Source organism: Antedon mediterranea, chromosome 7, assembly GCF_964355755.1.
Source record: "Antedon mediterranea chromosome 7, ecAntMedi1.1, whole genome shotgun sequence".
NCBI classification, from domain to species: domain Eukaryota; kingdom Metazoa; phylum Echinodermata; class Crinoidea; order Comatulida; family Antedonidae; genus Antedon; species Antedon mediterranea.
The window spans coordinates 25,844,053-25,859,238 of NC_092676.1; the positions used below are offsets into that span (position 1 = coordinate 25,844,053).

The 15,186-nt window shown below is 32.3% G+C and overlaps 2 protein-coding genes across 6 annotated transcripts; one reads left to right on the forward strand and one right to left on the reverse strand.

The window, feature by feature from the left end:
- Positions 1–53: 53 nt before the first annotated feature.
- On the forward strand, positions 54–9,043 carry LOC140054999 (uncharacterized). Of its 5 annotated transcripts, none has more exons than XM_072100144.1 (16): positions 54–94; positions 1,779–1,903; positions 2,091–2,156; positions 2,490–2,701; positions 3,201–3,263; positions 3,596–3,661; positions 3,759–3,810; positions 4,289–4,484; positions 4,983–5,055; positions 5,278–5,347; positions 5,507–5,555; positions 6,098–6,198; positions 6,588–6,833; positions 7,466–7,533; positions 7,620–7,787; positions 8,116–9,043. In XM_072100144.1, the coding sequence occupies exons 2-16, from the start codon at positions 1,804–1,806 to the stop codon at positions 8,539–8,541; spliced, it is 1,956 nt and encodes a 651-aa protein (XP_071956245.1). In that variant the 5' UTR covers positions 54–94; positions 1,779–1,803; the 3' UTR covers positions 8,542–9,043. The 5 variants fall into 5 exon arrangements, with proteins under 5 accessions (XP_071956245.1, XP_071956247.1, XP_071956246.1 ...); XM_072100146.1 differs by having other exon boundaries at positions 6,588–6,725; XM_072100145.1 differs by having other exon boundaries at positions 2,493–2,701.
- A 10-nt stretch (positions 9,044–9,053) lies between these two features.
- Positions 9,054–13,391, reverse strand: LOC140055001 (radial spoke head 14 homolog). Its single transcript, XM_072100149.1, has 9 exons — positions 13,149–13,391; positions 12,842–12,947; positions 12,635–12,721; positions 12,275–12,486; positions 11,173–11,321; positions 10,670–10,786; positions 10,141–10,252; positions 9,908–9,970; positions 9,054–9,448 (listed from the first exon to the last, which is right to left on the reverse strand). The coding sequence occupies exons 1-9, from the start codon at positions 13,239–13,241 to the stop codon at positions 9,356–9,358; spliced, it is 1,032 nt and encodes a 343-aa protein (XP_071956250.1). The 5' UTR covers positions 13,242–13,391; the 3' UTR covers positions 9,054–9,355.
- Positions 13,392–15,186: the final 1,795 nt, after the last annotated feature.

The following is a 15,186-nucleotide window of genomic DNA, read 5'->3' on the forward strand; positions in this document are numbered from 1 at the left end:
CCAACGTCGTAGCCTGCTAAAACTTTTTTATATATGCACGTAACGTAACATCACCACGCGCGGCACGACTAGCCTAAAGAGGAGGCTAGGCTAGGTATATTTCATACATTTTCATAATACTGTATAAGACCGACAAAGTACATTATTGTGAATATAATGTGCATCATGGACTACTCTATTCCCGGACTAGGCCTATCCTATATAGAACTAGGCCTAGCCTAGGGCCTAGACTAGTAGGCCCTACTACTAGGCCTACCTAGGCCTAGCTTACTATAGCCTAGGCTAGGTCTAGCAGGCCCCTACTAGCTAGCTAGCCTAGCCTAGTAGCGTTGACTAATAACAGGTGGGTCTGTCACGATAAATATGGTCCGGGGCCAAAATCGGTCCGGCCGGACCAGTATTGGCTCTAAAATTGTGGCCAATAGCAGTCCGCCACTGCCAAAATCGGTCTGGGCTTTTCTTCTGTCGATTTTAATTGAATTACTAGGCCTATGATGCTGTTTTAAGTTGTTTATGGCTAGAAAAATATCCCATGATATATATTAGTAAGTTATCTTGTCGGATAAATACTATAAATAAATGTATTTTATCTAAAAACATGACTTAGGTGTTCACTCATATTTCGGCCTGCCACACACTCACACGAACGGGTATGAGACGCTGATATTGCCAGCTAGATTTTATTTATGATTGAGGCCTTTTTCCTTCCTCAGCCTAATCAATATTGGATAATTGTTTTATAATAATTGTATTGAATTGATATATTGATTGATTAACCATAAATAATTAATAAATTTAATTGTTTTTAACATCATGGGGAAACGAAGATGTTAAAAAAGAACAAAATGGATTAAAAACAGGCAGAGATACATATTGTATACAAAAGGCCTAACAATTAGTACTAATTATTGATGAGTTACTACTAATAATGATAATAACAAAAACAGGCTTAATTTATAATATTAAAATAACAAATAAAACCCCGTAGTTTTCAATATAATGTCTAATCATGGCCTTTTTTTAATGATATATATATTATGACTCATTTTGCGCACCATATAATATTGTAAGACCGGACCATATTTGGCGGCCAAAAACAGTCCTACTGCCCGGACCGATTTTATCCAGGCCGAACCAAATCAGTCCGGGCCAAAATTGGTCCGGCCGGACAGGTTTTGGCAGCCATAAATGGTCCCCCGGACTGATTTTGCCAGCCAAAACTGATTTTGGTGTGACCGATCCCGTCCCACAGTACAGTAATCCGGGCTAGCAAGTACCTAATAATGGACTAGCTGGGAAGTAGGCCTAGCTAGGTAGGCCCTAGGTGGTGGTGTGGTAACTCCTCTAGTCCTACCCTATACCTTTATCTGTTCAGGTTTTTTTCTTCAAAGTTTTAGAATGTACAATGATGTAATGTGTTAATAATAGGCCTAATAGCAAAAGGTTAAAGATGTATTGTCCCCCAAAACCATGAAAAATAAAGATTTTTAAAATCGGACTTTGAATAGGCCATTTTGCAGTTTTAATGAAGTTGTTCACTTCCATAAGAAAAAAAACGGGGGAAAAAAATTATTTCACCTATAAAAAGACAAAATAAACAGTTAAATTACCCAAAAACTCATTGTCTTCCAGACAATTTGACCATTTTTTGCTTTAAATTACATTTTTCTCAGGTAAATAAATTTTTTTCAGACCCAATATTTTGTGAGAGTGAATAACTATTATGTGACATTAAAATAACATATTCAACAACAAAATTAAAAAAAATATTGTTTTAGGGGGACAATATATCTTTAAGCAAGTATGGGTAAACGAAAAAAACTCAGAGACACTGCTGTGACAGAAAAAATAGGCCTAGATCCAATCGAAGAACAGAATCGACTTCGCAGTGCAGTGTTGAAAGGTTATACATTTTTTGTTCTATATTAATAATTAAAATTGTAAAATGTCATTTTTAGATATCAAAACATAAGATAGTGATTGGCTTTTGATATTGAATTCAATTAATATTAATAATATAATTATATTGTGATAATATGTAGATTTTAAACAGAATTAAACTTAAAATATTTTTTCTCTATTTATTTAAGTATTTAGAGCACGAGTTTCATCACCAGGTGGCGGTCCAGCCATAATTCTACCAACCGAACAACCAGGTTAGATATTGAGTTCAACCTCTAGTCAGGGCCGTAGCCAGCATGAGACAGACGAGATGCTCACCTTGCCTAAAATTTACTATTTTCACCACGCACACAAATTCCCCAGCACAGAATGTCGTATTTTATAATAATGATAATATTATATTTCAAGCATCTTTGCCTCGTCTGTTTTCAACCTCTTGCTATGGCCTTGTTAGTTATGATGTGTTGTTGATAATCAATTTTTTATAAAAAATATTTCATTTTAAAATACCCATGATTTATATTTCTATGTCAAGTTTATAAGAAATGTGCTGTTTCAGGTATTGAGTCTTTAATGTTTACTATTAGTAGAAAAATCAATAGGTGATCTTCAGCTACTTCCTGATCGCGAATCCAGCGAGGATGAGATGATCATTGTTGATCACGTATGTACCAGCAGGCAGGAAACATCTAAGAAAACTTCACAAAAAGAAAAGAAAAGGAAATCAAGAGGAGAAAGGAATAAAGAAAAAGATGAAAGAAATAAAGAGAAAGATGTGAGGTATAAGAAGCATGCTCCGGTAAGTTTAAAGACACTAGACCTACAATTTTTTATGTTTTGTAAAAATAATGCATATATATTACTTTAAAAACATTAAACCAGGTCATACCTAGTCTTGATTGTTAAATGTTTTAGAGAAACAATGCACTACCGAAGTAGCTCGCGTTGAATGTCCTCTTGTGGACAGTCTTAGGCCTAGCTAGGCTTAGTTGTTTAGGCCAAGCTGGTAAAGAGCAGTAGCGTAAGGAACATCGTACACATTATATGCTTGATGTGAATATAGATTTAATGCAAGCCTACTTGGTTTTTTTTTCTGGAGTGCCCTTTTCAAACTTGAGACTAGCAACAGAGATTATAGTAAATAGACCCAAACTGGCTTTGCCACATAACATTTTTCCCCTTTTATGAAAAGAATGACATTCCTGTAGTGTAAAATCATGTGGAAATATACTGTATCTAGGGAAGAGTATAATTTCCATAGTGTACTTTGAAAATAGAGTTTTACTATTTGAAAATAGGTAAACAGTCAAGCAAGAGCAGAGTTCAGAAAACATGTAAAGCGAGCTGATGAGATTGTTTCAGTAAGTATTTCTATCATTTAAAACTTTATTATTCCTTGCTGCGTTAGTAACGCTTTATCTTGGAATTGTATAATGAGCCTGAATGCACTAATGCACACATTGATTTCTTCTTTCCCTTTTTAGTTTTCAGTTATTAAAACTTTTTCAAACAATTTACAAATCATTGTTTATATATGTATGATTCATGTGAATAAAGTGATTGATGATCATTAATCTATATATGTATCTATATTTGTATTACCTACCTAAATAATATTCTAAACAATGATTTTTTAATTGTAAATATGATTATTATATTTCTTATATTATATTAAGTTTAATTTGTTTTTCAGAAGTCAAAATTGGGGAGGCAGAGAGCACTGCAAAGTTATTCTAGTATCACCCAAAATCGTCTAACGGTAAGGAAGAAGAAAGTTTTTAGAACATACATTTTTAAAGTTCATGTTAACGAGACAAAACGTTGTAAATATGTTTTCTTTGTGTTTTTTTTTACAGAGAAAACTTGGACTTTACAATCAAGGTAAAAAATCAGATAGAATCATCAGAGGTAAGGAATTGTGTACAGTAAACTCTCCCATTATCGGACACATTGTCTGAACACCGAAAAATTTCCCAAAACCAGAAACTTGAGGTACAAAAGGTTCCAAATTCTTTTTTTTTAACTATTAAAAACACATTCTGAATACTAGACTTTTCAGAAAACCAGGCATATTGGGCCAGCCCAAAGGTGTCCGGTATTGGGAGAGTTGACTGTATATATAAACTTTATTTTTAATTTTTAGAATCATAATATTAATATTCGCAATGATATAATTCTTCAGTATTAGGGCCTGTGCAAGACCTGAGCAACCACAAAGAGAAGGATCAGGAGATCTTAAAGAAAATAATTTTTTTTTAAAGAAAAAGTATGGTATGACAATCACGCAGCCCCTGATTGGTCAGTCTTGAATCTTTCAAGAAAGAAAGAAAAAAATTCTTAATTCCGCTTATCTATAATTTTTCTATAATTTTATTTTTCTCTTCAGAACATCTGCCTGTACATGACAGTGTGTTAAAGAGGACAGAGAAAGATCTAAGGAAAATTCTGGATAAATCAAATGATGGTATTGAATGTCCGTCAACACCACAATCTGCCCCTTCATCTGAACATCCACTTAATGTATGTGATGATAACATGAACAATACATATTACAGCTGTCAAAGCAGTATTAGTTACTCCAGGTAACTAATTGGGCAATAGTATACAAATAATGAATGTTTATAAGTGTAATGGTACAAATAATGGCATGAAGTGAATGAAAGGTTATATTTGAAAAATATAGGAAAATAGTACTATTGAACAACCATGTAATAGTGTGTACTATTGCACGCCATGAGACCTACAATCGTCCAATCAAATGAGAGGAATTTATTTAGGTTTTATATAATATTGAGAAAACATCTCAGGAAATTATGATGATAGTTTTAAATGGTATTGTGTAATAGTTAACAAATCTGGAAGCTTACAACATGGAATTGTAGTGAAAAAACATTCTTAAAACTATTTTATAAATTGTAGTACTTATAGGAACTTGGTGTATATCCTGTATATTATTGTAAAACAGTACTTGAATTTGGCATGTACCTGTATTATTTATTTATGAATGGCGTTCATCATGCGATTCAAGGAATATGGTTCTTTTAATAACATTTTTCCCCGTCTGTTATCATTTTTGATAGTGAAAAGCGGTCTGTAACGAATGAGAACAGTGAAACAGTAAAGAATCATCTTGAAGAATTTTCATCTCCAAATGTAAGTTTAATATTAGACTAGAATTAGAATCTTCTTTTCGGGGTATACATTATAAATTTAATCTCTAAACACAGTTAAAAAAGGGATAAATAGACCACCCAGCAACAATGATAAAATAATCAAAGAGTATACAGTATAGATGAGAAAATCTAGAGAGTTTATCTAAACTATATTTTTAGTAGGTAGATAATTTTTTGTAATTGACACCATTTTTTTTTAAAGGAACCTGATTTAAATAACGTAGCAGAAGAATTATGCAATTCAATTGACCTATCTGTGTTTCCTGGAAGAGGTATTTATTAAAACTTTCTCAAAACTTGAACAAAATTAAATGCCCGAAAATATCAGGTATTCCGTAAAATACAATACCACTTTAAACCATGGTTCATAACTATGTTTTACTATAATTTACTAATTTATAAAAATAATGATAATCCTTTTTTTTTTATAGATTTATTTTTAGAAATACAAACGGAGCTTATGAAGACTTTAGCAATTAAGTAAGTCTTGTATTTTTCATTCAAAGTGAAGATTAAAAATAAATATCGAAAGAATATTTAAAAATCTATTAAAAAAACACTCTAAAGGTAAAGGTGAGTCCCGTGTTCATTCTGAACGTAGGGGAATGAGCTGTTAGGAGCTCATTGTACTAAGCCTGGGCATTATGTGGTAGGGTGGCCAGTTCTTTTCCACGCCACCTTTTTCTCTCTAGCATTTTCAACCAGGTACTCATTTTACAGCTGAGTGAACTGGGAGTTGTTGGGAATTGAACCCGGGTCTCTCTGTATGATAGTCAAGTGTCCTAACCACTCGGCTGCCCAACTCCAAACACTCTATATATTCTGTAAAATGTTTTTTAGAATTCTACAGATTTATTTAATTGTACGAATGGTGTAGATTTATTAGATGCTGAGATCCTTAGTAATTAATACAGTTTTTTTTTAAATTAATTGATACATAATTTTACTTTCTATGGACCAGAGATTCTAAAATAAAACATTGAATGAATTAATTAATTATATTTTATTATTATTATTAATAGTTCTAGAATGACTCCCAGTAAGTTGACTCCAGCCATCAAACAGCAAGCAAGAAACTCACAATCTGCGAGAAGAAATCTACACACTTTGTTGTCAAGTGCAGGTAAAAGTAATTTTCCTCAAGCTTAACTGGAAACTGAGAAAATTTGGATTAGAAGCCCTCCATGTGCCAACACCAGCTAGCAGTGCAGGCCTACCAAATCAGCACACTGGGAGACGATCCCCTACTTATTGCAAATAATGTACTTTTTCATTGTTTTTCTTATTTTTATGCCTGTTCATCTCTGAAATTGCTTTTGCTACTCATTATTTTTAATCATGAAGAAAATTTGTTTTTATTTTATGTGGAAGAAATAAATGTTGATTTGATTGATTGATTGATTGAACTTTAACATACACTATATACATGTGACCAACGACTTTAGGTCCCATCCGAAGCATGGTTAAATGAGTTGTATTTACAATAAACATTATTTTTGTATTTATGTGTAGAACAACTTCCACATCATAGCGATGTGCAAGAATCACATTCGGAAACTTGTACTAGTGGTGAAATCACAACAAACTTTGACCCAACGAAGAGCATGACCAGTATTTTTCACACAAGGTCTAGGCGAAAAGATGATGTCAGTAAGTTAGAGTACATAAAGTATGATGATGCAAGTAATTTACAATGTACAAAGTTTAGGACAAGAGAAAATACAAGGAATGTACCATGTACACAGTCTAGGCCTGATGGTAAGTGTAGTATAGGTTCTAGACAATTCATTTTATTGGTAAAAAGATAATTTTGGCACACAAGGTGTTTCATTCATTTATGTACAATACAATGATATTGAAATGACTAGAATACAATAACTAACTAAAGCTCTGTCTACACTATCAAACTTTATGTTACAAAAAAATGTGATGTGGCCATATATGGACATGATGATGTCATATCACTACCATATTTGGGCATATCACTGCAATATTTGGGAATATTACTACCATGTTTGATAGTACAGCACTTGATATCTATCCTCTGTATATCAATTTCAAAGAATATATTACCATGTACAAAATCTAGGCCTGATAATAAGTGTAGTCTAGGTTCTAGACGATGATTCACTTCATTGGTAAAAAGATAAATAAATATTTTGGCACACAAGGCGTTTCATATGTATAATACTTGAGCTAACAAATTAATATTGAAACGCCGACTAGAATACTGACAAACATAAAATCGACAATAACTAATTCTAAAGCTCTGTCTACACTATCAAACTTGATGATGACATCATATTACTACCATATTTGGGCACATCACTCTTTTTTTTGTCAAACTTGATAGTTTAGACAGAGCTTTACGGTGTACCATTTCAATTCAGATGAACCTGCTTTTAGTCTCTTCCATGAGGACAACGAAAATTACAGTAGTCATGGAAACAGAAATCAGGTATGGTATGTTTGGATTTTGATTAGTGTTTGTGAAATCAGAAAGTCGCTAAATTATAGATTACTCTTCACTTACTTTTGCCACAGATTCAAACAGTAAGTAATTTTACGACAGCAACAACGCTTCTAGATTTTGCTGAGAGCAGCCATCACCAGGGAAATGATAGAGAAACAGATTGTGGTCTAAGCGCAATGAACATGATTAGAAAAAATGAGCAGTCTTCATTGCAAGCACACGATGCAGTTTCTACACAGGTATACAATGAGCCAAACATATATATATATATATATATATAAATCGTGGTAAATTTAACGCAGATCATGAAAGCGAAAGTGCTCGATACAAAATGTAGAGCCAAATATAGAGCCAAGCACCTGAAGATTGAGTTCATACTCATGAAACAGCCTGTAGTGCAATAAAATGTTCAGTTGGTAATTTACTAGCGTCTTTATCATTTATTTATATATATATATATATAACGTAATCTCTGTAAGCGAGAGTATACATCACAAGATATACAAATGTCAGAAAAAATATTCTAGCCAAAATGATTAAAATCTGTCTTTTTTTATTAAATTTCAGATGCCATATGGTAGCAGTTTGGATTTTCTTGATGAGCTAGATAAAGGTCCATTGCATAGCACTGTACCTCAATCACAATTTGACCCACGACAACAACACTATTCGGAAACAAGGGCCAGCTTTTTTTCTCCAGAAGAATTCAACCTCGCCAATCCAAACTTGATGACAAACACGGAAGATCTATTCTACGAGCCTGCTCTCTTTCCCGAAATTTCACCAATGAAAGGCAGCGTTTATCCCAAGGTCAAAGGTCATCATAAGGTCAAAGGTCATCATAAGGTCAAAGGTAATCACAAGAGAAGGTGTTGGCATGTGGATAGTGACAGTGATGATTCACCAGTCCTCTGCTATAAGTGTTTGGATCACATTAAACCTCCAGATGTGGATGGTTACTCTCCAAAATTTCATCCCCAAAAAATGTATTAACTATTAACTATTACTGTGTTGTCTGTTGCTCTGTGAAATGTATATCAAAAGAAACCCGCTCTGTTTAAAAAGTTAATATTTAATTATAAATTTAGTGAAAATAATTATAGATCCAAATTTTCCAAATTAATTCTGTAAATGATTGTAAATACGGTACCTTTTAGTAAAAAAAAACCACATAAAAACCTGCCCAAATTTGCTATTTTGAACTTGAACTAAAGGCATGATATATACTGTATAAAGGTTTATGATATAAACATTTACTAGAATACCTATACCAGTCGCTAGCCACTATGTAGTGTTGTTTTGAATCACAAACCATACTTAATATAAAGATAATATAAACAAGATAAATAAAATTAGTTAGAGACGTTGACAGAGTCTTGTGGCATATTTGTAGCACTCCTCTCCAATTAACATTAATAATTAATTATATAAACTTGAGGCAAAACAAGTTAAATAATGAAAAGAAAACTGAATTTATTGGATTTTAATCAACCTGTCTATGTACAGACCATGCACATTTATAATATATATTACATATTTACAAATTGAATACATATATTAAATGGAATCTTTTTATTCCTTCAATAAAACTGAAAATCAACAATTTGGGTGGCCGCTTACAATATTGAGATACGCATGACCATTTTTGTAACATTGGCCTGGCCTGTAGTGTGGTGGTTTAAAATAACACTGGTTAATTAATAGTGTTTAAATTATTTAAATAAATGCATTTTACAGCATTAAATAGCCCAGTTATGGAAATTAATTATGTATAGTGTAGTTAATTACTTAATTAGTAATACAATGACTATGGTTTCCAGGTGATAACTTTAACAGCAATTTCAGCAGCTTTCCTGACTGCTTCAGTCTGTTCAAGGTCTTTGTTAGTCTTTATCTCAATCTGTAAAAAGAATGAGCCAATGAAAATGCAGTAGAACCTCTATTAATGGGGCACAACAAAGTGTCCATTTAGGGGTGTCTCCTGAATAGTGGTGCTCCCTTAATAGGGTTAACCTTAGTTTAAAAATATAGTATTTCCTCTTTTTTCTTGGGGAAAGTGTCCCCTTAATAGAGGTATCTCCTGAATAGTGATTGGCTATTTAGTATTAAAACATCTCATATTTCCCTTCCTTTCTCTAGAAAGTGTCCCCATAACTGGGGTATCTTCTGAATAGATTAGGCTATTTAGTATTAAACATATAATATTGCCCTTCATCCCCTGTATCTCCCAAATAGTGGTTGGCTATTTAATATTAACAACATATAATATTTTGCCCTTCCTTTCTCAGGAAAGTGTCCTCTTAATAGGGGTTTCCCACAGAAAGGGTTCAACGGTAGATCAGTATTTAACATTACTTACTCTGTCAACATATTTTAATAATTCTTTTCTTGCCTGCGGAGCCTCTGACAAAGTTGTAATTGCCTGAATATATCAAAATGAAAAAGTTAATTCTTACAAAGTTTTTTAACATGGCACCAACTTTCAGAACCAATAACATTGTTTCATAGTATTATTCAATTAATATCGTTGCTGGGAAGTTTACAGTTTAATTTAAATGTAGGCAAAAAAATTATCACAATTATGAAAAATACCTTGATAGCATTGATTCTAACTTCACTGCTTGGGTCACCAACAAGGCTGACGAGGGGTGGGATAGCATCTGCCTTCAAAGCACTGTACTTTCCTTTCGTTGTTATAGTTATACTAAAATACCACAAATACAAAATACAATCAATCTTATTTCGATCACAATCACACACACAAAAAAATATTAAGATGGAGTAGGATGTACAACAGGTAAAGCCTGAAAAACATTTTACACCTACAAGTTATGACAGGAGTAGTACAGTACTAGTAAAACAGAGTGATATTTATAAAAACAAATCTTGAAACATTCATGTTCATTGCCACTTTTAAGCTCTGTCTAGTTTGACAAACTAGTGTGATGTCCCAAATATTATAGTGATATTCCCAAATATGGTAGTGATATTACATCATCATGTCCATGTATATATACACATCACATTTTTTTGTCACATAAAGTTTAATAGTGTAGACAGAGCTTAACAACATGTTATTCAAGAATTCAGCCATATGTGATTAAGAAAAGATTATTCTTACGTTGCTATGGCTCCCGACGCTTTTGCTCGGACATCAGTGTCACTGTCTTTGAGAAGTTTCACAAGGTCAACTAAACTGTTACATTCACATGCTTTGTTCTTACCATCCAGAGGAACACTAAAAAAAATAATAATAATTTATTACACTTACTATAAATGTTTTAAATTTGTTTCGATTATATTACTAAAGCTCTGTCTATTCAGGTACTGTACTATCAAACTAGTTTGAAAAAAAAAGGGGGGTGATGTCCCCAAATATGGTAGTAGTGATACAGTATGATGTCATCGTTTTTATATATGGGCACATCACACCTTTTCTGTCACATAAAATTTGATAGTGTAGACAAAAGCTTAAGACAATACACTACAATACGCAATATGTATTTAAAAAAATTATTTTACCAGAAATCCCCATTGTCAATTTTTGTTATTATCCCCTAGTATGACATATAAATACAACTGCATGGAGTGATATTACTGCAGTAATGGTAAATGTGTGTGTACCTCAAGTCCATTATGTCCCTAGCTGCCTTAGCTCGGATTACAGGGGACTGATGTTTTAATAATTCTGTAAACACTTCCATTCCACCCGCTATTAGTGCTTGAATCTGCTCTAACCTCATACAAAAATGCAAAGTATCCAAAATGTATTCCTGTCAATAAAAAGTAAATTAAATTTAACTTATGTCATGCAAGTAGGGCTAAACATTATCAGTTAATGATCCCGAAATTTGAGACTACAAAATAAAGATCTACAATACAAAGTATCTAAAAAAGCAACAACAAACAACTTAACAAATATAGATAAAAATGGCAATTTCTAATTCGTCCTAATAATAATTTAAAGATGTATTGTCCCTTGAAACACAAAAAATGAAGGTTAAAATATTCTAAATTTAAATTGGCCATATCAAAGTAATATTAAAGTTATTCGCTTTAAGTCGAAAATTCGAGCCAAAAACAACAAGTTTACATAATTAACAGGAAAATTAGTTGGATTACATTTCGTCTGGAAAATTGTCGCGAGCGAAAGTAAACAAAGATTTCAAACCCCTAGTATGCATTATGCATGATGTTAATTAGGATTGTTTTCAACTTGTCACGGTTGAGAAGGTGTTCTCACACAGATCGCAAGGAAGTTTTTTTGATTATGCATACAGAGTACCAAAAACAAGCACATTATGAGATATGTTTTGATTAAAAGTAATTTTTTGAACAAAAAAAGGTCTGTATATCAGTTAAATGATTTTTTTTCCGACTAATTTTTGGTGAAACTAAAGTTAATAACTATTAGTATTATGATACTTCAAAATGACCAACCTTTTTTTCAAAATCTTTTTTTTTTGGTTTTTTTTTTTGGAATTAGTCAAAGGGACAATACATCTTTAAACTCTATATAATTTTGTTTTTTTTACGGATTATATTTATGAATCTATATTGTCCTTTTTTTATGTTGTTTGACAGCTTGACTGTCCTTCAATAAAACTTTTTGTAACAAAAAGTGTGATGTGCCCAAATATGTTATGATATGACATCATCATGTCCATATATTATCACATCGCATTTTTTTGTCACATAAAGTTTGATAGTGTAGACAAGCCTTTACCTTAATATCATCTACTTCAATTTTGAGTTTATCAACAAGGATTGGAATTAGGCTTGCTTCAACCATACCCTCTGCTCCCGGGTAAAACTCGCATAGCATTTCAATTGCCATGTGCGTATTTTTTCGTACTATGTACACATCATCGTCAAACAGCCTTGACAGAGGAATGATGATGCTTTCATCTATAAAGGCATCGCGCCCGCTATTGTGTCCTAAAAATAATAAGTTAAAAAATATTATAGTTACAATATGTTTTCTATAGAAATAGCCTAGGCCTCCAGTCAATCTGGTTTTGAGTTGACATTTAATTATTTATTACTTTAATTAAAAAAATCATTTAAAACTTTTTTTATTACGTACCGGAAATAATATAGAGAACTTCTGTTGTTTTATTTCTGACCGTTCCATCAGAATCTGTTAGAAGGGTTTTTAAACTTGACACAACGCCTGTAATATAAAAAAATTAACGAGGGCCGACGATACTAATTTATTAAAAACTTGCAACACTAAAATGTGTTGCTTTCAAACATAGAGTACAACACATAACAGTTGTTTGGTGACGCTTACCAACTTTTAATGCTTCAACTATATGCTCAGGATCATGAAGATAATCGCAAAGTGCCATCAATGCTCGTTGTCTTGTTATCAATTCAGGATCATTTAATTCCGAGTTCTGTAAAAAAATTAAATTTAAAAATAAAATGAATAAAAAGTCTTTTAGTTTAGGCCTAGCCTAAAACCAGGCCTACTAGTACTAGTAACTACATCTAGGCCTAGAGCCTAGCTAGTTAAACAAAGCAAGTTAAGCAAGGCTACCTAGGCCAGGCCCTACTCTAGCCTAGGAGGGGCCTACTAGGCCTAGACCTTTACTCACCAGCTTAGGAAGTGCTCTATCGCCGTACGCAAGTGGTGCTTTAGTTGGGTCAATATTTGGTGGAAGACGAGCAGATATTCTTGACGTTGCCATAATAATGGTGAAGACTCAAATATATTAATATAATGTAAAATAATTGATTTTGAATAAAATTCAGAAGGTGGTGTGTAAAACTGCATTAGCTCAACACAAAACCTGTTTTTTAACACATCACGTCGTTAGTTTTTTCGGTATTATTGTTGATTGTTGCTAGGTTTGGGAATGTGCACATGCGCATTCCGGCTACACAGATTCCACATCAGCATGTACCCCCTCTAGAGTTCAAGCATTTTTCCAACATTTTTAACTACACAATACATTTTTATTACAAACCGAATTTTATGCCTTTTGGATTTGTTTTCTACTATTTTTACCTTCTTTCAAGTGTTTTGTAATTGTTTTCTTGTTTTGCCCTGCATATGATTGGTCCTCCAAGTTTTACCCTGGGATGTTTGTTACATTCTTATGTATTTTTATTTGAATTAAAAGATGATGACGATAAATTATTAATTTAAATTATAATTAATTAGTAACAACTACACACATGAAAGTCGGCTCTTCATACCTAGTCTGAGCGAAAGTTTATTTTGAATACATAATAATCATACAACTTAGTCCTGGTAACTCCATTATTTGAAGATAGTGTTATACATAATCAGTTTATTGGTTTTAACAATGATTTCTTAGATTAAGTTCTTTGTGGATATGGATCCTGGTATTCCGAAATAAAAGATGAATGAATGAATGAACGAACGAACGAACGAACGAACGAATGAATTGATGGATGAATGAATTAATGAATGTTAAATGAAATGTTAACAGGGGATTTAGTATGAAATAAAAGCGGGACGAACCCACAAGTGACTAACGAATAAAATAGGACCTACTAATAATGATATTATTAATAGAAAAAGAAAAGTAGTCTGGCATTTATAATACTGATTAATAGATTACATAGCGATTGTACAGTCATGGTAATTAAGATGTGTGATGATTCTTTTTTAAATAAATCGGCCTATCTGGAAGGTGTATACTAAATTTTGCTTAAATTTTGGAATTTAATTAATATTAGATAACCTTGCATACCCAAATTATACTTGTTAATAATATGCATAATTATACAATGCTTTATAATATACGGACGGAATATACCGATTTAATTGCGCCAGTTGTGCCAAAACAAACCAACTCAACATCTGCTGCGCGCGAAAACCCAAACAGCTGATAATATCTTTTTATTTTAATCTTTATTCAGGCAATTATTGCTCTTACAAATGTCACTCTTTACAAATCATTAATTGATTAAATTAATTAATTTCAAAGAAAACAATAGAGAATGTAATAATGATATTGTAATGATCCTTTTTCTGCTGACGGAAGCCATTATGCGCAGTATATAATTAAGCTCTTGAGATTTTAGATTTAGAGACTATCGATACTTCAACGAGTTTACAAGTGGTCGAGTCAAGACCATTAACTGTTTTTAAATAGATTAAGTAGAAGAGGACAACTTGTTTTTTGGACACATCAGGGGTCAACCAATATGGGTATCTCCATAATACCCGTAGTGTTTGCTATATGTATAATTGTTCCAGCGGGCTTAGCGCAAACACCTCCAAGGTAAGAACGTCAAGTTTATCGTATTCATGTGTTTTTGGGGGTAGAAATATTTCCTTTAGTTTATGAATTTTACCCAAGTTCTTAAGTTATTCATTTTTTAATACATTTATTTGTTGTTTGTATATTTTTTCAATTGTATTTTTTGTTAAAGATGTATTCTCCTACACAAAAATGAAGACTTTGAATATGCCATTTTAATATTTTGAAATAAAGTTAATAACTTACTTCGAAAAAAAACATGTTTTCACTTATAAAAAGTTCAACCATAAACCTATCTGGCAACCAATTTGACTATTGCCTTAAATTACAATTTTTTTAGTTCAAATTTTTGATCTAACTGAATAACTATTAAAACAAACATTTTTATAAATTTTTTTTT